General features: G+C 51.8%; 1 protein-coding gene across 1 annotated transcript in view; it reads left to right on the top strand.

Moving 5' to 3' along the window:
• Positions 1-24,260, top strand: part of LOC149327615 (endothelin-converting enzyme 1-like) — a 58,301-nt gene that overhangs the window by 11,029 nt on the left and 23,012 nt on the right. Inside the window, exon 3 of the mRNA XM_089563141.1 lies at positions 183-368. Coding sequence (XP_089419267.1) covers positions 183-368 — 186 coding nt within the window. The remainder of the gene's footprint in view (positions 1-182; positions 369-24,260) is intronic.

The raw sequence follows: 24,260 nt of genomic DNA, 5'->3' as shown, positions 1-24,260 counted from the left end.
CAAGAGTCGCGTTGAAGGTAGCCGCGAAACATATATCAAACGGGTCTCGGAAGCAAAGAAGTTCGAGGACGCTTTGACGGCCATGATGGCCGAGGGTAACCGTTGGCAATAGACACCGCGAGAGCACCTCTTGGACAAAGCGCGCCTTTTGGACAAAAACAATAACTCGTTTTCACTGGCAGGTTGACCCACGCGGAAACATCGTGTCGTCGTGGCTGAGCGAGAAGGTGAAGCCCCTCTTCGCAGTGCGTGTGCTCGGCTGTCTGCCCAGCGCCGAGGCCAGCGTGTTCCCAGAGATACCAGCGATGGAGGTGGCGTTCGCCGCTTTCAATCGAGCCCGCAACAAGAGCGACACCCAGCTATCGGAGGTATGAAACCGATGACTCACCGGGACGTGACATTCACTAGTGTCCTACTTAGATAACCTAGGGGCCATTCGAACGGTATATGACGTTTGCGGAGGGTACTAGTGTGCAGGGGAAAGCGAAAGGAACAAGTGATCTGACGAATAGAAGGCGCCGACCAAAAGAAAGGATGGGATAGCGTTTCGGCTCCCCCACGGGAGCTTTCTTCACAATAAGCCATAACCTAGCTGCATCGTTTAGTTATACAGGCCGCATGAGCGAACCCAGGCACCTGGCGTAGATTGGGGACAAATTTCCGTCATTCCGATTAAGCGTATGCGCTCTCGTTTGAATAATCAGCAATTCCAAATAGAGCCGTGATTTCCTGACCCTTTTTTTTCTGATCACACGTGCTTCTGCCCAGTTTATATTGTGTGCGGAGGAGACCGAATGCTCGGCAAGCGCATTTTGATCTGCGCCCCAGTTTTTGACGTCATTTTGGTGATAACGTATTCTTCGCTGAAAGTCACCTGACTCGCCGATGTACACAAATCGGCAGTCCGCACATGGGATCGAGTACACAACTCCTGGGAACTTTTCATTCTTCAGCTTGTCTTCGACTTGCACAAGCTGTCTCCTCAGTTTTTGAGATGGCACATTCGCGGTCTTTACATCGTAGGACCGTAATATGAGCGCCAAAGGTTCGCTGATACCAGGAACATAGGGAATCGCGGCTCATGTTAGTGTATTCATTCCTCCTATTCGTCATGTACCATCCCGACCAGACGGGTTTCCGTTAGACACTGGACTTCGAACAAGTGATGTGTTGTGCTGACGAATTTTCTCCGTTTGCTTAGTCAAAAAAAACAAGCAGGTTGTTGGAAGCCATACTATACAGAGACGGCAATGAAGCGCTTCTTGAACATTGAGTTGCAACATCCAAAGAATCAATCACTTTCTTGCGCAGCACACAGCCGAGACAAGCGTTTTACAAAAGCGAGACCTTCATGGGTTCTCGCGAGCTCCAAGCTGCTGAAAACTTACGGTCGATTTGCGTAGTTACCCCATATCCTAATAGGTGCGCTAGAACTTCGGTTTTTACTTTGGTTCCCCTGTTCGGGCCCACTGTTCAGGGATAAACGTTGTTCGGATAGCGATAATGGGATAATGGGTTAATGCCCATATATGCGGAATTTGTCATTCTCTATTTGGCATTGACAGATCCATAGGACTCCTTATGCCAACCTTAGCGCAGTGGTACAGCGGTTAAGCAATGTAACACTGCTCTGATATGCATGTACTGCAATCGGTGGGACATGCAAAACGCAGGATGCTCTTCCCGAGCAACCTCCCGTGAATATTGTTCTTTTTTGTGGTTTTTAACGCTCCAGAGTGACTCAGGATATGACGACATCGTAGGGAAGGGCTTCAGAAATTTCGTCTGCCTGAGGTTCTTTAACATGCACTGACATCGCACAGTACACGGGCGTCTATAATTTTGCCTCCATGCAAATTCGGCTGTCGCGGTCGGGATCGAACCCGCGTTGTTCGGATCAGCAATAGAGCGCCATAACCGCTGAGCCACCGCGGCGGCTTTGCGAGCTTAATCGGAGTTTGCCACGTGTCTGTGTACACACACACACACACACACACACACACACACACACACACACACACACACACACACACACACACACACACACACACACACTTACTGACGTTTCCTGAAGGGCTTAGAGAATGCGCTTTTGTTAACCCCCTCCCAATAATAAAAAACAGATCAAAGACAGAGAAAAAAAGCTTTACAAAAACGCCCGCTTGGCCCGTGATGAATGACACTCCACAAGGGTGTCCAGTGGCTGTGCTTCAGGCATAGCACTAAACACTGGAACACACACTCACTGACTGACGTTTCCTGAAGGGCTTAGAGAATGCGCTTGTGTTAACCCCCCCCCCCCCCTATAAAAAAAAGATCAAAGACAGAGGAAAAAGCTTTACAAAAACACCCGCTTGACCCGTGATGAATCATACCCCACAAGGGTGTCCAGTGGCCGTACTTCGGGCATAGCACTAAACGCCGGAACACACACACACGCACGCACGCACACACACACACAGACATTCCAGTGGAGTTTCCGATAAATTCGTTGTCCGTAGCGCGTGGTGCCTTGGTCAATATACGTTTTCTTGATTTGATCTGGTTGCAAGTTAGCGCCTGTCCTGTCGTTTTTCCTCCTTCTTTGTGTCGTCTTGTTCCGCTTTTATTCCTGCCAGCTATGTGCCAACATTCCCCGGAGAGTGTTTTACTGATCTGATAAGTGCTTGATTTTATTGAAGGATTGAAGGAAGGACATGCGTCAGACGGACATTCGGAGCCAGGGATGTTCACGGCGGTATTCTTTTCCGTGAAGAGCTATAGATAATAAAAAAGGGGATACCGACCTTCCAAGCCTAGATTAAGGCAAGGCCCTGACGATTATGTCGGTTGAGGGAGCCCTAACATTACTTAGAAATGGTGTTCTTCACATCTTTACTACAGGTATGTGTATGTTTGGCCAAAGGCGTGATGAGGGGAGGAGGAAGGAACAGAGGCGATGTGGCAAAGTTTCATCCCGCGTCATGTGTCTTGTGGCGTCGGAATGATGATAGGCTTGGGATGACAGCACAACTGAGATGTCAAGGTGGTGCAGCGCTGGCCGCCGAGATGAAAGAGATGAGCGAATGAGTCCGCGTTCCGTAGCTTCCGAGCGCTGGTCGCCAGGAGCGGACGGCCTAGGCACTTGGACGCGGAAGGGGACGGTGTCTTCATATGTGGGCGGGGCCTCTGGTCGGTGGGGTCGGTAGGTCGGCTCATGGCGTCGATTCCACTTCTTCGTGGGGGGTGGTCGGGGCGGTGGGCACGGGGCGAGGGAGCAACGCCGAGGTCGGTTCGGGTCTAGCAGGCTGGGGCACAGCCGGACGACGCTGATCAGGAACCGGCCGCCAACGGAAGGAGGCAGACACAGGGCTCCAGAGAACTATGATTAGGAGGGTGAGAGTTCGGTGGTACCCCGGAAGCTCCACGAAATGTTACGTGGCAGCCAGCCGAAGAGTGAGGCACGATGAACCATGAACAAACGATGATTTAATGGCCGCTGGCCTAGCGCGGGCACTCCGCCTTCTGGCGCTCGCAGCTTCTTCTTTGTCACAATGTACCTAAGACTTCACACAATTTTTGAAATTAGGCGTTTTGAGTTAGGACAGCGCTTTTTTCGGCATAGCACTGTGAGCGGTGTTGTGCATCAGAATACAGGTAAGATGTGCTAACTAGCAGGCTGGTTGACTAATGCTGAATAGTTAACTTTTAACTATTACCATTAGGCGTGTAATCTACCGTAAGTGATATCCATAACAGTTTTCAGAATTTCGAAAACGCTGTTACGCTCGGCGCTATGGCCCAACGAATTTTGGCTATTTCGACATTTTGCATACACTGGAGAGATTGCTTCGTCACAAGCTTCTTGAAAGCGCATGTATTTTGGCGCGAGGTAGCAAGAATTTGTTACGCCGCAGCGCCGAGGACCACCGTGTTTTTGAAATTCGAAAAACTGACATGAATGTAGCTTATTCCGGGCTTCACGCGTTTCAATAATTACGAGCCTAACAATAATGCTTTAAAAGTTAACTATTCAATAGTAGTTAAACAGCCTGCTAGCTAGCACGTCTTAGCTGTATTCTGATATACTTCACGGCTGACAATAACTATGCCGAAAACATCGCTCTTCAAACTTAAAAAGAATATTTTTAAAAAGTGGACAAAATCATAGATGAAACACCCTGCATATACCAGGGGCCCAGCTAAATGTAACCAAGCTTTTAAAAAACACGGGGTGTCCTAGCTCTCTGAAACCAAATGAGGGTTGTTTAGTGTCGCGTGACCTAGTCTGCAGTATTTTTTTCGTTCTTCAAGGTTGACTAATTAGTTAAGCTTAATTAACTAACTTTTTAATTATTGACTTGAGGAATAAAGTGTCAATGGAAAAGTTGTAGATCGCTTTGAGAAACAGCTTACTGGGACATTTGCAGCAAAGTAATGTTTACGTAAAGTAGTTTTTTTACTGTCCTTTAACCATAACCCGCACAATAAAAAAAAGCTTCCACACGACAACTGTGCCACTTCAACGTCCCAAGACGCGCCTTAAAGACTAAAATCCATTTTTTCTGAAGTCCTCTCCTCGATTAGACTTTGGGTGCACATTGGGGCAGAGAAGTGAGCGAGCATCTGGTGACGTGTCAACTTTCTTTTAAGGCCAATATATGAAGCTACGTAAACCGTAACTTGACAGAAGCAGCACTACTAGCGGTTTTTCGAGGTGATCTAAAACTTTTGCATTGACACTTTCTCCCTGAAGTCAATAATTAAAAAATATCTAATTACACTGAACTAATTAATTGACTTTGAAGGGCGAAAAAAATACTCAAGACTGGGCCACGCGACTATGAACAACCCTGAGTTTGTTTCACTGGACTAGGACACTTCGCCTTTTTAAAAAGTTTGGTTACATTTAGCTGGGACACCCGTATGTACGCACGGAACAAAACAGACGTGGTGAACGAGATCCAGATGAAGGCCAGTGGTCAAGTATAGTGTTCGTTCAACACGTCTGTTTTCTCTGTGGGTTTCGTTTTGTGTGGATTGTGGGCAGGCAGCAGATTGGCCCCTACCCGGTGGCAGCCTGCCACAACGCAGGATCCAGACAATGAAACAACAGCTAAAAGCAGGGAACGTACACTATAAGTGCTAAGCACTAAAGAGGACGCTGAAGAAATTTTTTGGAAAGGTTTAAACGGAAAACTATATACTATTGAAGAACAACGGCATCTGGAGTACGTCACAGCGGTACTGCTAAAAACACCCTCATTCTAAGAGGCCTGCAAAGAAATGGCATTTAAACTTTATCGGACTGCGTACAAACTATTAATTTCGCTTCCATTGACGACGCAGTTCACAAGAAATAGCACGCAGACTGTGGGCGACCGTGCAAAATGTACGCCGAACCGCTGCTCTCGATTCGTCGCTCAACGTACCGCGAGTTGCCTTGAGTGAAGGAAGGGAAAACTATTTACACTAATGGTTTTTCCTGCGGTTTGGGGGCATCTTCAGAGACGTCTTGGTTCTACCCCCAGGAGCCTTCTCTGTCGAAGTCATCCGCCTCTAATCAGTGGTCGGTTGCCCTCAGTACAGGACTCCGCTGGCCACTGCCGCCCGTTCAGCTCGCTGTACCAGACCTTGTTGGTCTTCATAGCAGTCGCTGGACAGAAGAGTCTCCCAATGCTCCGCACTCGGGTTTTCTATTTTGGGGACCATGTCTATGTTTGGCAGGCCCATGTGATGTGGTATAGCGTAGGTTTTTCGTCGCACCAGGGACATTTGTGCGTGTATATCGTAGGGTGCATTTTGTTTAGTATATGTAGGTTTGAGAAAGAGCCTGTTTGTAATTGTCTCCAAGTGACAGCTTCCTCTCTGCTGAGAGATTTGTGCGGTGGGGGATATCGCATTCTTCTGCCTCTATAGTTTTGTAGTATGGCCGAGTATTCCCTGGGTGCTGGCGCGAGTTCCGCGGTCTCGTCGGATGCTCGGAAAATTATCTATCCTCGAGCTATCCTGTCGGCCTCTTGGTTCCCTGCCACCCCCGTGTGCCCCGGTACCCACACAATTTTGTGGGTACCGGAGCTCCTTGGCGTCGGAGTTACCGCCACTTTCACCGGACGCTGCGATGAGCGTTCGCACGCCGCTGGTCCTGTGCACGTTGTCGTCACTTGCTCTGACCCGCCGGTGACCGTCAAGTTCTCGACGCGCTGCTTTTTTTGACCGGATGCAGTCCCGCGTCGCTGGACTACTGCCGTGGTCCTTGCATACTTGCCGCCGTCTCTCCGCAGGTCCGTTCTCGAACGCTGACTTGTTGCCTTGTCGTCGACTTTCTCCCTGCCTTCAGTCTTCTTCCTGCGCCGTCTTCCGATGGCCGCAGGATCCTGTCGACTGCGCCAGTAAAGTTAGATTCTAGTTAGTTAGGTAGTTGCCGGATTTACAGGCGTTAGAAGCAAGGCGCCAGCAGTTAGAGCTCGAGCTCGCTAAGCTCAAAGAGTCAAGGAGAGCTAGTCAACTAGCCAGGGAGAACTGCCCCGAGTCCCGAGCAGAGAGGCCGCCAATACTGGAAGGCAAAGGCATATGCCTGTCAAGCACAGGTCAAGAAAACAGCCAGGCTGAAGTAAGAAGTGAGCCAGATTTCTGCGAAGCTGGAATCGCAGTTGAAAGTATCGTGACGAAAAGAAGCGTCGCGGTATTAGAGGCGGTGAACGCGCACTCCGACGATCCAACTGAACAGGTTAACTCTATCCCAAATGACACCAGGGACGTGGACGCGAGCTAAATAATAAATAGTAAATTTCACAGGTTCCCTATCTTCCTCGCACCAGGGGTGCCCCGCCGCAGACGGTTTGTTTACTTGAAGACTGAAGCTTGATCTTCGCACCAGGGGTGCCCCGTCAGAGACGCTCTCGTGATGAGTTGAGACGCAGGGGTAAGGCGAATACTTGAAGTTTTATATACAAATATTTACAGCATATACAAGATAAGGCACTAGAGACAAATTAAACAGCAAAGAGATACACAACAACAAAAAGGCTGAATTGGCTAAGACTAGGGGAGGCGCCTACTCGGCGTAGCCGAAGATGCATAACATCTCACCTTAGCCCAGAACCCGTTTTCTGGCGCCGGAGCCCGGTTTTAAAGACCTCAAGGCCCGGCCCACATTTGGTAGCTTCCAATCATGTTACACTGCTCACATGATTGGTTTACCGAGAGCATGGCCAGCCCTCCAGCTTCCGTAGGGCAAAACGTCCTTTCCATTGCAAAATAAAAGTAAAACAAACACAAATACACATTCGTGCCCGCACGTGCGCGAATCGGTACCACGGGGCGGGGGGGACACCCGTACTTCCCGGCGCGTTCGCGAGCGGCGCGTTCCAAGAAAGGAGACGCGTCGCTTTGAGCGCCCCCAGCCGCGTTCCGATGACCCCGCGTACACTACCGATCCCTTACACGCCCTTCCCAAGATTCTACAAAGGGCTCAAATGCCACTTTTAGAATTACAACAAAGAAGGGATCGGTGTCGGTCAGGAAACCACCCTGCGGGTGACATACCGCAGCTACACAAGCACTGGCATCAACAAAACCAAAAGCAAAAAATGCACACGGGCACCAACACAACATTACGCAAAATGCTTAGGGGCACCAAGAAAACATAAGCAAAACGCACACTCAAATACACACAGTGGCATGCCTGCCGTACGCCGTAACACGGCGTCCAAGTTGGTGGGTTGCACCAAATTCACCACCTCCAAGTACACACTCGCCGCTCCCTACTTCATATAGGCGCTTGCCGGCTTCACGGCATCATCTGACACTGAGGCTGTATGAGGTGACTCGTACTCACTTGATCCGAATTTGCCTTGAGTCAAGTCGTCACGCATCTCCTTCTCCTCGAAGGATCTGGTCGGACGCCCACCGGGTGCGTTCGACATTGGCGTGGCGCTCCGCCCGGTAGGCGCAACAGGCCCACCTCCGTTCTCTGGCTCGGATGGAACGCTCCTGCCATCACTAACTCTACGAGGCACTTCCTGCCACCTGCCCGACACAGTCTGCCGCTGCGGCAACGTTAGCTTTCTGCTGCCACTAGCTCGCCGATCTGACGTCTGTCGTCGCTGGTCGTTTCACGCTGAACCAACTGCTATTTTTCGCAGCTTGCCTGAGACCGAGCTTTTATTCCTGAACTCGCTTCCGCGTCCCTGGTGTCATTTGGGGTAGAGCAAACCTGTGCAGCTGGATCGTCGGAGTGGGCGTTCACCGCCTCTAATACAGCGACGCTGCGTTCCGTCACGATACTTTCTTCACGAGAGATTCCAGTTTCGCGGAAAGCTGGCTCTCTTTTTACTTCTGCCTGGCTGTTTTCTTGACCTGTGCTTGACAGGAATATGCCTTTGCCTTCCAGCACTGGCGGCCTCTCCACTCGGGACTCGGAGCAGTTCTCAGTGGCTAGCTGACTAGCTCTCCTAGACTCTTTGAGCTTAGCCAGCTCGGGCTCTAGCTGCTGGCGCCTTGCTTCTAACACCTGCAAATCCGGAAGTTTTTCCTCGCATAGCGGCGCCTTTCCTCCATTCACTTTTGCAAGTTCAGCCTGAAAATAAGCTAACCGCGCCTTCGCCAATTCTACTCGGTACCTCACGTCGAGTGTGGGCCGGCATGGATAACTCTCCATACCGCCGTCTGTATCCCCCAACTGTCCTACCAGCTCGAACACATGCACAGGGACGCTAACAATGCGACGAAGGAAACTCACAGTTTCGATCCGTCGATCCGCATTGCCAGCTCCTTGGCGTCGGAGTCCACCGCCACTTTCACCGGACGCTGCGATGAGCTGTCGCACGCCGCTGGTCCTGTGCACGTTGTCGTCACTTGCTGTGACCCGGCGGTGACCGTCACGTTCTCGACGCGCTGCTTTTCTTGACCGGATGCAGCCCCGCGTCGCTGGACTACGGCCGTGGTCCTTGCATACTTGCCGCCGTCTATCCGCAGATTCGTTCTCGAACGCTGACCTGTTGCCTTGTCGTCGCCTTTCTCCCTGCCTTCAGTCTTTTTCCTGCGCCGTCTTCCGATGGCCGCAGGATCCTCGTCGACTGCGCCAGTAAAGTTCAGAGGTTCTTCTTCCTCGCACCAGGGGTGCCCCGCCGGAGACGGTTTGTTTACTTGAAGACTGAAGCTTGATCTTCGCACCAGGGGTGCCCCGTCAGAGACGCTCTCGTGATGAGTTGAGACACAGGGGTAAGGCGAATACTAGAAGTTTTATATACAAATATTTACAGCATATACAAGATAAGACACTACAGACAAATTAAACAGCAAAGAGATACACAACAACAAAAAGGCGGAACTGGCTAACACTAGGGGAGGCGCCTACTCGGCGTAGCCGAAGATGCATAACATCTCACCTTAGCACAGAACCCGTTTTCTGGCGCCGGAGCCCGGTTTTAAAGACCTCAAGGCCCGGCCCACATTTGGTAGCTTCCAATCATGTTACACTGCTCACATGATTGGTTTACGGAGAGCGTGGCCAGCCCTCCAGCTTCCGTAGGGCAAAATATCCTTTCCATTGCAAAATAAAAGTAAAAACAAACACAAATACACATTCGTGCCAGCACGTGCGCGAATCGGTACCGCGGGGCGGGGGGGACACCCGTACTTCCCGGCGCGTTCGCGAGCGGCGCGCTCCAAGAAAGGAGACGCGTCGCTTTGAGCGCCCCCAGCCGCGTTCCGATGATCCCGCGTACACCACCGATCCCTACAGCATTCTTCTGCCTCTATAGTTTTGTAGTATGGCCGAGTATTCCCTGGGTGCTGGCGCGAGTTCCGCGGTCTCGTCGGATGCTCGGAAAGTAATGTATCCTCGAGCTATCCTGTCGGCCTCTTGGTTCCCTGCCACCCCCGTGTGCCCCGGTACCCACACAATTTTGTGTGGGATCTTGCCATTTTGTTCTTCCTGGTTTTTAATTCTGTCGCTCGCTGCGAGGAGTGTACGGAGCGCGTGACGACCTATCCTGCCATTCATGTAATTTCGGCAGGCTGTTTGAGCGTCCGTGAGTATTGTTAGTGACCGCCCGGTTCTATAGCCCTCCGCCACCGTTAGAGCAACGGCTACTTCCTCGGACTCTGCAGCTGTGCAGCCTCGGAGAGACGCGCTGGTCATTTCGCATAAAGACGAATCGACCACCGCCACTACAGCGATTGTGGTATCTCCTCCTCTCCAAGACGCGTCTGCATACACGGTCGTGGCTTGAGGAGCGTATGTTTTCTCGATGAATTCGGCCCTCGCTTCTCTTCTGCCTCGATGGAGGTTGGGATCCATGTTTTTTGGTATTGGCGCTACCTTAAGGGTCTTGCGAAGCTCGTCGGGGATCGTTGCCGTCCTCGACATTTATTGCATCTGCTCGCGGTATCCGAGCCTCTGCAGGAGCGCTCTTACAGTCGTTGTTTGCAAAGCCCGAGTTCTTGCGACTCAAGCTGCGCCTCTCGTAGCTCCTCAAAGGTGTTATGTAATCCCAGAGCCATGAGTTTTTCTGTACAAGTGTTGCGTGGTAGTCGGAGCGCTGTATTATACGCTTTGCGTAGCAGGGCATCCACTTGTATTTCGTTTTTGTTGAGGCACTGATAGGGTAGGCTGTACGTCATTCGACTCACTACTAGGCTTATGACTAGTTTTATTGTGTCCTCTTCACGCATGCCATGTCGCCTGTTGGTGATGCGGGTGATCATGCGTGCGACTTGTAGCGTTGTTGCTTTCGGTAGGGTAAAAGTGTGAGTACTGCGCTGGTTGGATTGAACCCACATGCCCAAAATTCTTATTTTTGTCTTTTCGGGTATGGGCGTCCCTTCTAGGTAGACGTTCAGTTTTAGGTCCTCGTTGGTTGGGACGGTTCGGTTTTGCTTGCCTCTCCAGACTCTCAGCTGTTCCGATTTCTCGGTCGAGCATGCGAGTCCTCTTTCTGCGAGGTGTTGCTCTACACAAGAGGCCGCTTGCTGTAGCCTTTCTTCCTTCTCTCCGAGACAGCCAGTGTTTGTCCAGACTGTTATATCGTCAGCATACATTGCACGCCTGATGCCTTCGATGTTCTCTAGTTTTCGAGCTAGGCCTATCATAGCTATGTTGAAGAGTAGGGGTGAGATAACTGACCCTTGGGGTGTTCCCTTCTTTAGAGTGCGAATTTTGTCCGATCGAAGGTCTCCTATGCCGATGGTGGCAGTTCTATCGGACAGGAAGGCTTTGACGAAGCCGTGGATTCTGCGTCCGCAATCCAGGTTGTCTAGGCCCGTCAGGATCGCTGACGTTATCAAATGCCCCCTTGATGTCAAGGGCCATTATGACATATTCTCCCGTCCGAGGTACGTTTCGCAGGACATCTTGTATTTGGAGGAGAACGTCCTGCGTCGAGAGCTTCGCTCTGAAGCCGAACATGGTGTGTGTGGTACACAGTCGTTATCTTCCATGTAATTTTGTACTCTTAAAGTTACAACCCGTTCGTAAAGCTTGCCAAGGCACGACGTGAGTGATATGGGCCTGAGGTTTTGAATTTGTAGCTTTTTACCAGGTTTAGGTATCATTATTACTTCGGCGTGTTTCCAATCTTCGGCAACCGTCTCCGCCTCCCAATGTTTGTTAAGAAAGCTGACGAGCTCTTGTATGAGGTCGTTGCTCAGGTTGCGGATTAGGGCGTTGTCGATTCTGTCCGCTCCGTCTGCCTTGTTTCTGGTGGCGTTTCTTATGGCCGCGTAAACCTCTTCCATAGTTATGGGGCGGTCAAGTTTCTCATTTTCAGCTCCTCGATACGTTCCTTGGTACCGCGGGGGGTTGTGATCGCCGAAACATTTTTCTCGTGCCTTCTCCAGTAGGGCGATGTCTGATCCCTCGAAGGAGTGGATGAACTTATGGATGGCTTTATTGTTTTCTGATTTTACTTTGGTCGGATCGATTAGTGCTCTTATGAGATTCCAGGTTCTGGCCGTGCCTAGAGTTCCCCTAAGAGAGTCGCTGAGTTGTTCCCAATTTTTTTTCGCGAGTTGCATCGCGTATTCTTCCGCCTTTGCCGTAATTTCTGCCATCTTTATTTTTAGTTTCCTGTTGTGTTTTTGCTTCCGCCATCTTTTGGTGAGACTGCGTCTCTCTTTCCATAGTCTCAGGAGGTGGGTGTCTACTTCGGGCGTTGCTGTCGTTCTCCTTAGACTTTTTGTGCATCGTTGTCGCGTTTCTCTCAGCATCCCGCTCCATTCCTCCAGTGATTGGATACCGCCTTCAGATTTGTTGCAAGCCCCGTGAAACGCGTTCCAGTCAGTGATTTTCGCCTGTCCAATCTGGCGTCTTATAGTGTCGGATGCTATTCGTGTCCGGAGGATAAAGTGATCGCTGCCTAGATTTTCCATTATGTTTTCCCACTATGACTCCCTGCTCTTCCTTACGAAGGTGAGGCCCGGCCTGTGTCCATGCTCACGCTATTTCCGATTCTCGTGGGGGTCCCAGGATCTGTGATTAGACTGCAGCCAAAGTATTCCGCTACTTCCACGAATTTTCTTCCCTTGATGTCTTGTTTCTGGTATCCCAAACTCCTGTCCATGGCGTTGAAATCTCCTACGATGATGAATGCATTTTCTTTGGCCAGCTTCTGCGCTACATAAAACAGTTCGAAGAGTTTGGCTTTTCTTTGTCTCGGCGGGCTGTACACGTTCAGTAAGAACGTGCTGCTTTCCTTTCTGCTTTTTCGGAATGACTTCAACAAGCGCGTGTTCATGTCGGTGTCGGCGATGGTATCTTTCCTGATGGCGGTAATGGTTTTGCTGACTAGGACGGCTGCTTTACCTTCGTTTTGACTCTCGTAAACCTCGTGTGAGTTGTGTGTTTATATATTGTTTTAAGAGGGCCTGCGTTTTGCGGTAGCCTCTGCAGTTCCATTGCCAAATATCTAAGTATTCTTGTTCTTGCCGATACGTATTGATCATGTTTACGTGTTACTGCTGTTGCCTTGTTCGCTTGCGAAAGCTGTCAGCGCTGGGCGGTTGTACGCCCTTTCCCTAATGTTTTCGGTATGTTTTTGTTTTCGAAAAGCGCTTCTGATCTCTGAGATCTGCCCTTGGAGTTGTACTTGCATCTGTTGCATTTGCGATTGGATTTGCTGCATCTTATCCTGCATCATCTGCTGCATCATCTGTTGCATTCGTGTTTCAAGGTCTCCTTCGTTCGATGCCTGTGGTTGTCGTTTTGGAAGGGCTCTAGTCGTGTCGAGTTCCCGCTGTTGTTCCTTTAGTGTTTTTATGAGTTCCTCAACTTTGCGTTCGAGCTCGTTTTGTTTGATTCGAGCGAGTTCTAGCTCGCGTCTGAGCGCATCGCTGTTCGCGTCCTTCGGTTCTGTGACGCGACTGTCTTTATTGTTTGTGTTGTTTACGCCACTACCCTTTCCTACCGAGTGCGAAGCAGTGGTAGAAGCCCAGCTCACCTTGGTGCCGCTTGTCGGGGAAAGCTTCTTCTTTTTCTTGTTCTCTTGCTTCTCCCCCTCCTGTGGGCCGGCTGGTGGTAGAGGCGGGAAGGAGTTGGACCTCAATCGTCTCCTCGATGTCTCTCCCTCTGAGCTGAGCCATCGTTTAGGTGGTCGCCCGCGTTGGTCGCTCCGTCCTCTTCCTCCTGTGGGTTTTGGCCTCGCTTTTTTCAATCTCTCTCGGCACTCCTTGGATCCGGTCCGGTGTGCCTCGCCACAGATTATGCACTTGGGCGCGCACTCGTGGTCGTCGGGTGGGTTCGAAACTCCGCACAGTCCGCACAAAAATGTTCGGTGTGGGGCACACGTCGGAGCGGTGTCCTTTCTGGAAGCAGACGTAACACACTTGCCTAGTGGGGCGGTATTGGTAGCATGGTACTTCTCCTCCGTAATATATGACGAATTTCGGCAAGACTGGGCCGTCGAACGTGAGCACTGCCGTCTTGGATTTTCCGAGCATCCTTGCCTGAAGTATGGTCACTCCTTGAGTTCTGACTCGTAAGTGTGCTTTGAGTTCATAAGGAGGGGTACCTGGGTCCAGACCGTGGATCACCCCGCGCAGGACGTCTTCCGGTGCTGCCACTTAAGCGTTTACATCATAAGTTTTTCCGTCGAATTTGAGACGGGTAATGTGCCGCACTAGCTGAGCCGTTTGCTCGTGCGGGGTGCTAACGATAATGATATTGGATCCGGTGCGAAGCCTTACAAGTAGGTCCTCGTACTTGCATTGCTGGCCGCACGCCATGACAATGGCGCGCGCTACTTGGTGGGTGGTGAGGGACTTCACCATGAGTCCTTTCTTAGGTCGAATAATGATCTTGTAGTCGCTTCTGGGGAGTGGCGGCATTCTGCGCCTAGGCCTGCTCTGCTTCCTTGATCCATTCTTGTTGCAGCCGGTCGCATCACCCGGTAATTTTCCATCGTGAGGTTTGGCGGCCGGGCGGGTTCCCGTGCCTTTGCGTTCTTTTCGCCTTTGAAGCTTTCTTTGGCGCTTGGATTGTGCAAGCTCCCAGCTGGCATCGTTGTTGTACCCGGCTGTCTTCGACGAGGAGTCGAACGGGATCTCGTCCTCACTTCCCAAGTCGGCGTCTCCAAAGTCGTCTTCATCCATCTCTTGGAATTCGTTGAGAAGGACGTTTGGTGATTGTAGTGGCACATCGTTGTCTTGGCTGTGTCCCGCCATATGGTCCGTCGTTGAAACGGCGTCGATGCTCGGCGTCGGCGTCCTCGACAAGGTTAGCGGCCCATGCTCTCACGATGTCGAGCTGGGTGGCCCGTTAGGGTTAGCCGGCCGGCGCCCGCTTGATAACTTTCAAGTCCGGTAGAAAGCCGTAAAGTGGTCGTAACGCTTGACATTTCTATCCTGGGGATCCAGCACTTGATATCTTTCTTTTCCGAAGAAAATCCGGGGGCGAGAATGATGTGGTCCGGTCGAATTTGGTCCAAATGTGCGGAACCAATGCAACGCGCGTCCGCTTGCTTGAACCGCCATGTAGCGTCCCCTGCCTTGAGTGAAGAAAAAAAATTGGCAGTGGTTTAGCTCTGGAGGATTGCGAAAGCAACGAGGGGAGAGAGAGAGGGGGGCGATGGATAGCGCGCGGCAGTGGCGGCGGCCCCGGCACGCTAGATATGAGCCGCTACTGCTCATGCGCAACTGGCGAGAGCGGTGGCGGTGCCTCTGAGGCACCCGCGCAGCGACGGCGGCGGCGCGCCAGCTCTGCGCCATGTGACGTCGCTGCTCCTCGTGCGTGCACAGTATGGCATTTCGTCAGCTCGGAGGGCGCCACCAGCGCCACCGTGATCGGCTGTGCGCACACCGAGCTCCAGCAAAATCACGTCTACGTCCAGGTTCCTGACCTCGGATCGCCACCAACCGTTCTACAGGAGCGCTACTTCATGGCCTGTACGCCTGGTAATCAAAATTCCAAGCGTTCTGCGCCGTTTTTTGGCACATCAGCATCTGGCTGGCCGCCCACGCCGGGCGCGCTAAGCCAAGACTACATCTGCACCGCCGGGGCAACGCCCCCCGCGCTCGCCAGCATGCTCGCAGCCGGAACGGCGGGGAGCTCGCCTAGCCAGTCAGCAGCCCAGGCGCTGAATCACAAGCACTGTGCTCCCGCGGCGCCCCGGCAAGCCACCGCAGCCACGATCGTCATGAAATTTGCGAACCACCTCAACCTCGGCAACACTTTATTCCCTGTGCTCTGTCGGTCCGTCATGGATTCCGCCCGCCTAACCAAGGCTGAACGTGACAATACCTACATCAAACTCCGCACCTCGCAAAACATCCTGGCCATCGATACCCACCGCCCAGCCGCTGCTGACAAGCTGCTCGAACTCAAGCAAGTTTCACTGAACAACACACAGTACGAAGTCACCTCGTACGTAGCTAACGACCCCCTTAACGCCCGTGGTGTTATACACGGCATCACCATGGACTTTACCGAAGAAGACTTTGCCGCTAACCTTCGTGTTGACGGCACCCGACTCCTAAGCGCCCGCCGTCTCGGACGTACCAACACACTTCTGCTCACCGTCGAAGGGCCCCGTCTACCACGCTATGCCGTCTTCTACAGCGGAGTGTACCGCGTTTACCCGCAAAAGCCGCACAGCAAACAATGCACGCATTGTCACGCCATAGGACACCGTGCCGACGTCTGTCCTAACAAGCCCAGCCTTGTTCGGTGCTCGATTTGCAGCCAACCGTTTCCTCCTGACCAAGACCCAACGACTACCCCACACGAATGTGAACCACACTGCTGGAACTGCAAGGGCGACCACACACCGTCTCATCCTGAATGCCCCGCAAGGAAAGACGCCGACGCTGCAGTCCTAAAGTGGCACCGTGCCCAACGACGCCATCGCGCCCGCGCCGCCCCTCCACCCCCTAAAGCCGACGCGACCATCTGGCCGCCCCTGCCTACCTCGAACCGCTACGAGGCCCTTCAGCTCTCCTGCAGCAGCAGCAGCAACAGCCCGGGGCACGAGACCGCGCAAAGAAGTCAATCTCGAACCAAGCCCTCTGCCAAGCGGCCACCGTCCACCACTTCTGGTGCGGCAACCAGCACCTCCACCTCCTCTACTAAACCGCAAGCTTCCGTGATGCAGTCACAGACTCCACCAAGTCACCAGGTGAGCGGTCCATCTCCCACATCCATCGCACCCCCTCCCCCGTCCTTCCAAAACCGGTTTTACTCACGTCCCTCCACACCTACTCCACTTTCACCCCTCCCTACCGACAACGCTATTGCTCTCATACAGCAATCCCTTGCTCCCGTCCTATTGGCCTTACAACAACTGACGGCTCGCGTCGAGCAACTAGAGCACCATCTCCTCTCCCTCGCGTCATCTGCCCCACCCTCTCCCGACGCAGACTCCAATGCTCCCCCTCGAAAGCGCGCAAGCGCCCCTCTAGTGCCTAACCTCGACACAATGGAGGAAGACCGGCATGATGAGTGATATCATGCGACACACATCCCCACCCCAAAACCCTCTAATTATTTGGCAGTGGAACTGCCGCGGTTTTCGTCGCAAGAAAAATGCCCTCTTGCAACACATGCGGATTACTGGCGTTAACCCAGACGTCATCGCACTGCAGGAAACGCACGGTGCCTTTTCTCTGCCAGGTTACGACCATTTTACTCAGCCAAGTATAGTCATGAAGAGAAAAGGACATCAAACGCCCCCTCCTCCGCCGATTTTGACGGTTACATACATACGGCGCACGATACCCACCATTCAGGAAGATACATCCCACCTCAACTCCGGGACGAAAGAGCATGTCCTGACACACTCCACCTATCAGGGTCACCGTATCACGATTTTAAACTGCTACTGGACTCCCTCCGACTCCAAAACCAGCATCCCACTTTTGCATACGGCCCTTCCTGCCTCTAATGTCCCTACTACTTTCGTCCTTCTTGGTGACTTCAACTGCCCACACCCTGCATGGGGATACGACCGTACTTCAGCCTCCGGACGAAAACTCGACCGCTTCGCCAGTATTCATCACCTCACCCTCCTGAATGACACGTTCATGCCTGCACGTCTAGGATGTGGAGCACAATCCGACACAAACCCCGACCTCGCATGGATTCGCAGCGACCTCCGCGCTTCTTGGAGTAATACGGGAGACACGATGGGGAGTGATCACTGTATTCTTCAGATAACGCTCACGTCCCAGCGACCCTCCAGACCACCCGAAACACATCTACCTCCCACTATGCTCGTAGACTGGCCAAAGGCTCGGCCGGCCCTCGACTCCTTATCAGTCTCACTCGAGGACCCCGAAAAATGGTGTAGCGCCATTATGGAGACCGTCTCCCAACACACCAAACATATCCACCGATCTCCCGACTATCCATACATTGACACACACCTACTTGGGCTATGGAAACAACGTCGCCGGGCCATAAAAGCTTGGCGCAACTGTAGATCTAGCCACGCATTGAAAAGAAAAGTTGCTGAACTAACGCAAGCAGCCCAAGAATACGCTGACCAACTAGCCACGAACAACTGGCTTCAGCTCTGTGATGACATGGTCGAGAGACTCCACACTCCAAAAGTCTGGCACATTATGCGCACCCTACTTGGACAGGGTAAACCTCGTAACACACTTCAAAAGCTGCAGTTGGCCCTCTCCGTCTCACAAGAAGAGCTGGTTGAGCAAATCCGAAATCAATTTTACCCATCCTCTACTTCTCCTGCCAGCTCCCCGTCATACCCTTACACCGAAGAAGAAGCAGACGAACAAGTAATGAATTCCGACTTTACATTCGCCGAACTTCAGGCTGCTCTACGCTCCCTTAAGCGAAACACAGCACCCGGCCCAGATAAAATTACCTATGGTATACTCCGTAATCTCCCCGATTCAAAACTAGACGAACTTATTCAGATTATTAATACTGTTTGGCGCTCCGGGAAAATTCCCGCTGCATGGAAAGAGGCACACGTAATTATGATTCTGAAACCAGGAAAATCCTCTGCGCTCATCACTAACCTCCGACCTATATCCATGACTTCTTGCCTAGGGAAGCTGATGGAGAAGATGGCCCTTACCCGCCTCGAATGGCACCTGCATACCAATCGCTGTCTTGCTCCCACTATGGTCGGATTCCGCGCCCACGTATGCACACAAGACATTGGACGGCAAATCTATGAGGATTTGTACGCCTTCCCAAGCAGCGCACAGCTTCGAATTTTGACCGGCGTGGATATCAAAAAGGCTTTTGATAATGTCGCCCACTCCGCAATTCTCACCAACCTGGCAGACACTCGCCCTGGGGTCCGCATGTTCAACTACATCAAAGACTTTCTTACAGACAGGACCCTCCGAATCATTGGCCCCGACGGCACACCTTCCGCCCCCTTTCCCCTCACCGCAGGTACACCACAGGGATCCATTCTTTCACCTATGCTTTTCAACTTGGCAATGAAAGAACTGCCCCGAAAACTCGCTGAAATTCCTGGCCTACGCCACGCTATATATGCGGATGATATCTCTCTCTGGTCTACCACAGGAAACGCCGGGGAACTAGAATCCACTTTGCAGCAAGGCCTCGACGTCGTTCAGGAGCATGCACGCCGCATAGGTATGAGTTGTTCCGCCGAAAAGTAGGAATACATCGTGGTTTCTAACGCTCCTCAAAAAACCGCTTCTTCCTACCGCGAACTCATTCAACTCTCTCTCGCGCAAACCCCTATTCCCCGACGGAGCCACATCAAGATCCTTGGCTTCACTTTTCAACAAGATGGCAAGTGCAACGTGTGGCTTAGCCAACTCCTGCAACAACTGAACCAAATTCGCCACATGCTGTCCCGCATATCTCGTCAAAAGCATGGACTCAGAGAACACGAACTCCGTCGAGTTATAGAAGCACTCGTTTATTCGAGGGTCATGTACGCCTACCCCTATCAATGCCTCACATCCTCTCAAGTAAGCAAACTGGAAGCCTCTCTGCGTCGCTTCACTCGATTAGCCATGGGAGTTCCCATCTACGCCGCAAATGCTCTGATCGCAGACGCCGCCATTTTCAACTCCCTCGAAGAACGCGCAGCAGCACACCACCGAGCCCAGATACACCGTCTCTCTACCTCCGAGCAAGGCAGCGACCTCCTCAGCCTTTTCGGACACACCATTTCCCAACTACCCCCGCTTCAACCATCTGCTCCCCCGTGGAAAAGCCTCCCGCGTCTTACTGTAAAACCCATTCCACGCCACATGTCTCCAACGATAAATCCCGGGCGGCGTGAAGCACTGGCGAGCCATTTACCCGTACTGGGCCACGACACTTACTATACCGATGCCCATATCCTCGAGCACCAAGTAGTTACTGCAGTAGTCGGCCCTCGAAGCACCTCCACACATCTCCACACAGGAGTGCCCTCCTCAACCGACGCAGAAACTCTGGCCATAGCAGAGGCGATTACGCTTCACGACCACCTGTCCTCCACCATCACCATACGTGCAGACTCTCAGGCTGCCATACGCTCATTCGAATCTCAAAAACTCCCTCCCCATATCCTAGACACTTTGCTGCAATACCTAACAGCCCACCCTACGCTCCATGTCCGCCTTGAATGGATTCCTGGTCATCAAGGTATACCGGAGAATGAGCTTGCTCATGCTCTGGCCCGTGAAAAAATACCACCGGGCCCTCCGACTGCCTGGCCAGCCCATTATAATCCCAAGGCAGACCGCGCTACACACCGACAGGACCGCCGCGAACACCTTCGCAATTTGCGGCACATGCGACAAACCCTTCCGTCACCTTCCCATTTCCTTTGCCGTGCTGACGCCATTCTAATTCGACAGGCACAGACTAACTCCCTTCCCTGCGAACTGTATTCCCACTATATCCTTCATAAACCGGGCAAACCCGCCTGTCTCGTGTGCGGAGAGCATCCCTCCAACATTCATACATATTGGTTATGCCCCCGCGCAACTAACTCTCCCACCATACCTTCCTCGCATACCTTGCCTCCCCCCTTTCACCTCACGTGGGCCCGATGGACCGCTCCACCAACCTCTCTGCAGCCCACCCTCTGGCCGCTCCTCGCCGCCCACATCCGACGCATCCAAGGGACACGTGGCCCTACTCTGCCACCGCCGATAAATAGCGCCCACCAAACGGGCAACTAAGAAGGCTCGGACTTGAGCTGAAAAATAAAAGTTTTCTCTCTCTCTCTCTCGTCAGCTCCGCGAAATGGCTCGGCTACTCGCGTAGTGTCGCAACAAAAAGAAACGACGACCTCTGTTATGCATGCATGCAGCATGCCCGTCGCATGCTGACCGGAACGGCACGTCACACCTGCCTTTCCTGGTACGGGACGGCTCCAGGAACGGAACGGCGGCCAACATGTGCTCGTAGACCACTGCCTGACACACAGCTGGGAGCGCTGGACTGGGCGCCCAACTTAAATTTCTACAGCTCTATCTTTTTAGAACCCACTGTCCCCAAGTGCACATCTCGCAAGCAAGATGATGTACGTTTAGATGCGACGCGATAAGACAGCGGCACGCGGCTCAAGACAAGGGCTGTGGTTGACGCGCGACAAGCGATCACTTACCGAGCAAATGAACACTTTATGCAAGCATGCGAATAGCAGGTGTCAAATTTTTGACGACGGTGCTGAAATGAATACTTTAACTGCATATGAAAATAGCATCGGGTCACAAAATCAAGCATATTTACGTTGCCTTTATGAATAAATCATAAAATATTTTCAGCTTCCGTTGTCGGTGCGCTGCGGGTGACTTTTCGTAGTGTCACGTTGTAGTGACGGCAGTCCAGTGGTCAGGAAGACATCAGAAAGACTTGCAAACGAAGCTCTTTATTTGGGCTGACTTGGGCCCGCAAAAGAACTGAATCACTCGGCGGCGGCGTAAGCAACAAATGTGTTCGTCAATCGTCGAACTACGAATGTCCGCCGCTCGCGGCATCCCTGAATTTAAAGCCGGCAAGGAACCTTCTGGATAATAAGTCAAAATCATCTACAGTAATCTGGAAATAGCTAGATGCAGCTCTTCATGAATGTGATCAATCGAGATTAGCCTGGTCGCTTCTCGCGTCACGAACAAAAATGATAACACCCCTCTCCTGCGGCCTTGGGCGTGAACGAACGGACACTAAAATGATACGTGGCATTACCCCCCTCCTTAAGAATCATCTCCTCGATGCTTCAAAAATGAAAATAAACACGGAGATTGCAAACTTCAGGTCATTTAGCGTTCGTAATATGGTTTAAGGTGTACGACATGTACAACTGCCGGGCGTGTACGTCGTCGCTGAGATGCTGTCGTGCCGTCGGGGATGACTTCATAGTCGAGCTCACCCATGCGACAGAGAACCCTGTATGGGCCAAAGTAGCGTCGCCGCAAGGTTTCACTCAATCCACGGCGGCAAATCTGCGTCCATATCCAAACAAGATCACCCGGCTTGTAATGCGTGTCTCGTCGGCGCAGATTGTAGCGTCGGGCGTCGGTGTTCTGCTGGTCTTGAATGCGAAGCCGCAGAACTCTTCGGGCTTCCTCGGAGCGATGAAGCTAGGCGGCGACGTAGAGGTTGTATTCGTCTGAAACATGCGGGAGCATTGCGTCGATTGTTGTCGTGGGCTTCCTGCCGTATACAAGCTCGAATGAGGTAGACCTGGTTGTTTCCTGGACGGCAGTGTTATAGGCGAAGATCACGTAGGGCAGAATGGAGTCCCACGTCTTGTGTTCGGCGTCGATGTACATGGAGAGCATGTCTGCGATGGTCTTGTTGAGACGCTCTGGCAGTACGTTGGTTTGCGGATGATAGGCAGTTGTCCTCCGATGGCATGTCTGACTATAGTTTAAAATGGCTTGCGTCAGCTCCGCTGTAAACGCCGTTCCTCTTTCTGTGATGAGCACTGCGGAGGCGCCGTGTCGCAGGAGAATTCGTTCGACAAAAAAAAATTTTGCGACTTCTGTTGCGGTACCACTAGGCAACGCTTTTGCTTCGGCGTAGCGGGTCATGTAGTTGGTGGCCACGATGATCCACTTGTTACCTGATGATGAAGTCGGAAAAGGGCCGAGGAGGTCCATCCCTATTTGCTGAAAGGGCTTAGTTGGAGGGGATATGGGGTTCAGGAGTCCGGCTGGTCTAATCGGAGGCATAAAACCGTAGCGCAAAGAGACGAGGACACAGAAAGAACGACAACACACGGCGCTAACTTCCAACAATGGTTTATTTCAGAAAGAAAAGTGGTTTTATATCGACATCACGAGTGATGTCGATACCATGTGCTAGCAAAGCGTATCAGCCAGATATGCGAGCTCTTTTGCCAGCAATGATACAGAGGGGGTACTAACACAATCATCTTTCAAAAGTGATATCCATTCCGCTTCTATGATTTCTCGTGTCAACCGGTTATTGTGCACTTTTAAAACCATGCATTGTTCAAGAATCGGTATGCAGTGACACGAACGGCAGTGGGCTGACAACCCTTTTCCACGCATGTCATCTACGTCACGCCCATGCTCTCGAAGCCTATCATTCAGGCATCTGCCGGTTTGCCCTACATACTGCTTGCCACAGGAAAGAGGAATCTGATAAATGACATTTTCAATACAATTGACAAACTTTTTCCTATGTTTTTTCGTACAATCAACACCCTTTTTAGATTTTTTGAAACGTTTCGTACACAGATGACTCAACTTCTTAGGTGCCGAAAAAACCACTCTGGCTCCCGAACGTTGCGCTATTTTTTTTAGATTATGAGAAAGCTTGCTAGCACATGGTTTGATGGCGTGTTGGTCGTGATGTCGATATAAAACCACTTCTCTTTCTGAAATAAACCATTGTTGGAAGTTAGCGCCGTGTGTTGTTCTTTCTGTGTCCTCGTCTCTTTGCGCTACGGTTTTACGTTTCAAATATGAACCAACAAGCCCAAGCATATACCCTTCTGTAATCGGAGGCGTTTCGGGTCGCTGACACTCACGGCACGTTTTCACGATGGACGTAATGGGAAATGTCGGCAGCTAGCCGCGGCCAACACTACTTCTCCTGGATGCGGTGCAACGTGCGAGCAATCCAGAGATGCTTTGCAGTCGGCTCATCATGACGTGCGTGCAGAATTTCTTGCCTGATATTTTTGGGCACGAGAAGAAGATGCACTGTCCTGTTGGGCGCGAAGGTCTTCTTCGGGAGGAGATTATTGTGAAAGAAGAAGGACGACAGCTGGCGCTTGAACCCACGGGGAGGCCATGTGGTCTTGCCTTTCAGATAATCAACTAGGCTTTGCAACTCAGGATCCGAGCGCTGCTGCTGCGCGAAACTGCTGGCGCTTACCGGTCCTAAGAAAGCGCCGCCGTCTTCCTCTTCCGGTGCTGTGTCGACGGGGGCTAGCGACAAGCAGTCTGCGTCGGAATACTTGCGGCCAGATTTGTTGACTCAGTTATGTCGAATTCTTGAAGGGGCAGGCTCCAATGAGCAAGGCAGCCGGAGGGATCTTTCAAATTCGCTAGCCAGCAGAGAGCATGGTGATCGCCCACAACCTTGAATGGTCGTAATTACAGGCAGGGGTGAAATTTCAACGTTGGCCAAGTAATGGTGAGATATTCTTTTTCGGTGGTCGAGAATTTGGACTCGGCTTTCGACAGTGAACGGCTAGCCTACGCGATAACTTTCTCCTACCATTTTTCTGAACGAGGACCGCCCCTAAGCCCACACTGCTTTCATCGTTATGAATTTAGGTTTCGGCGTCTTCATCAAAGTGCCCGAGCACAGGAGGGGACTGTAAACGGCGCTTCAGCTCTTTGAAAGCTCCCAGATGCGG

The sequence above is a fragment of the Amblyomma mixtum genome, chromosome 10 (assembly GCF_055824585.1).
Source record: "Amblyomma mixtum isolate Tamu chromosome 10, ASM5582458v1, whole genome shotgun sequence".
In the NCBI taxonomy this organism is placed as follows: domain Eukaryota; kingdom Metazoa; phylum Arthropoda; class Arachnida; order Ixodida; family Ixodidae; genus Amblyomma; species Amblyomma mixtum.
This window is presented reverse-complemented; position numbering and strand designations above follow the sequence as displayed.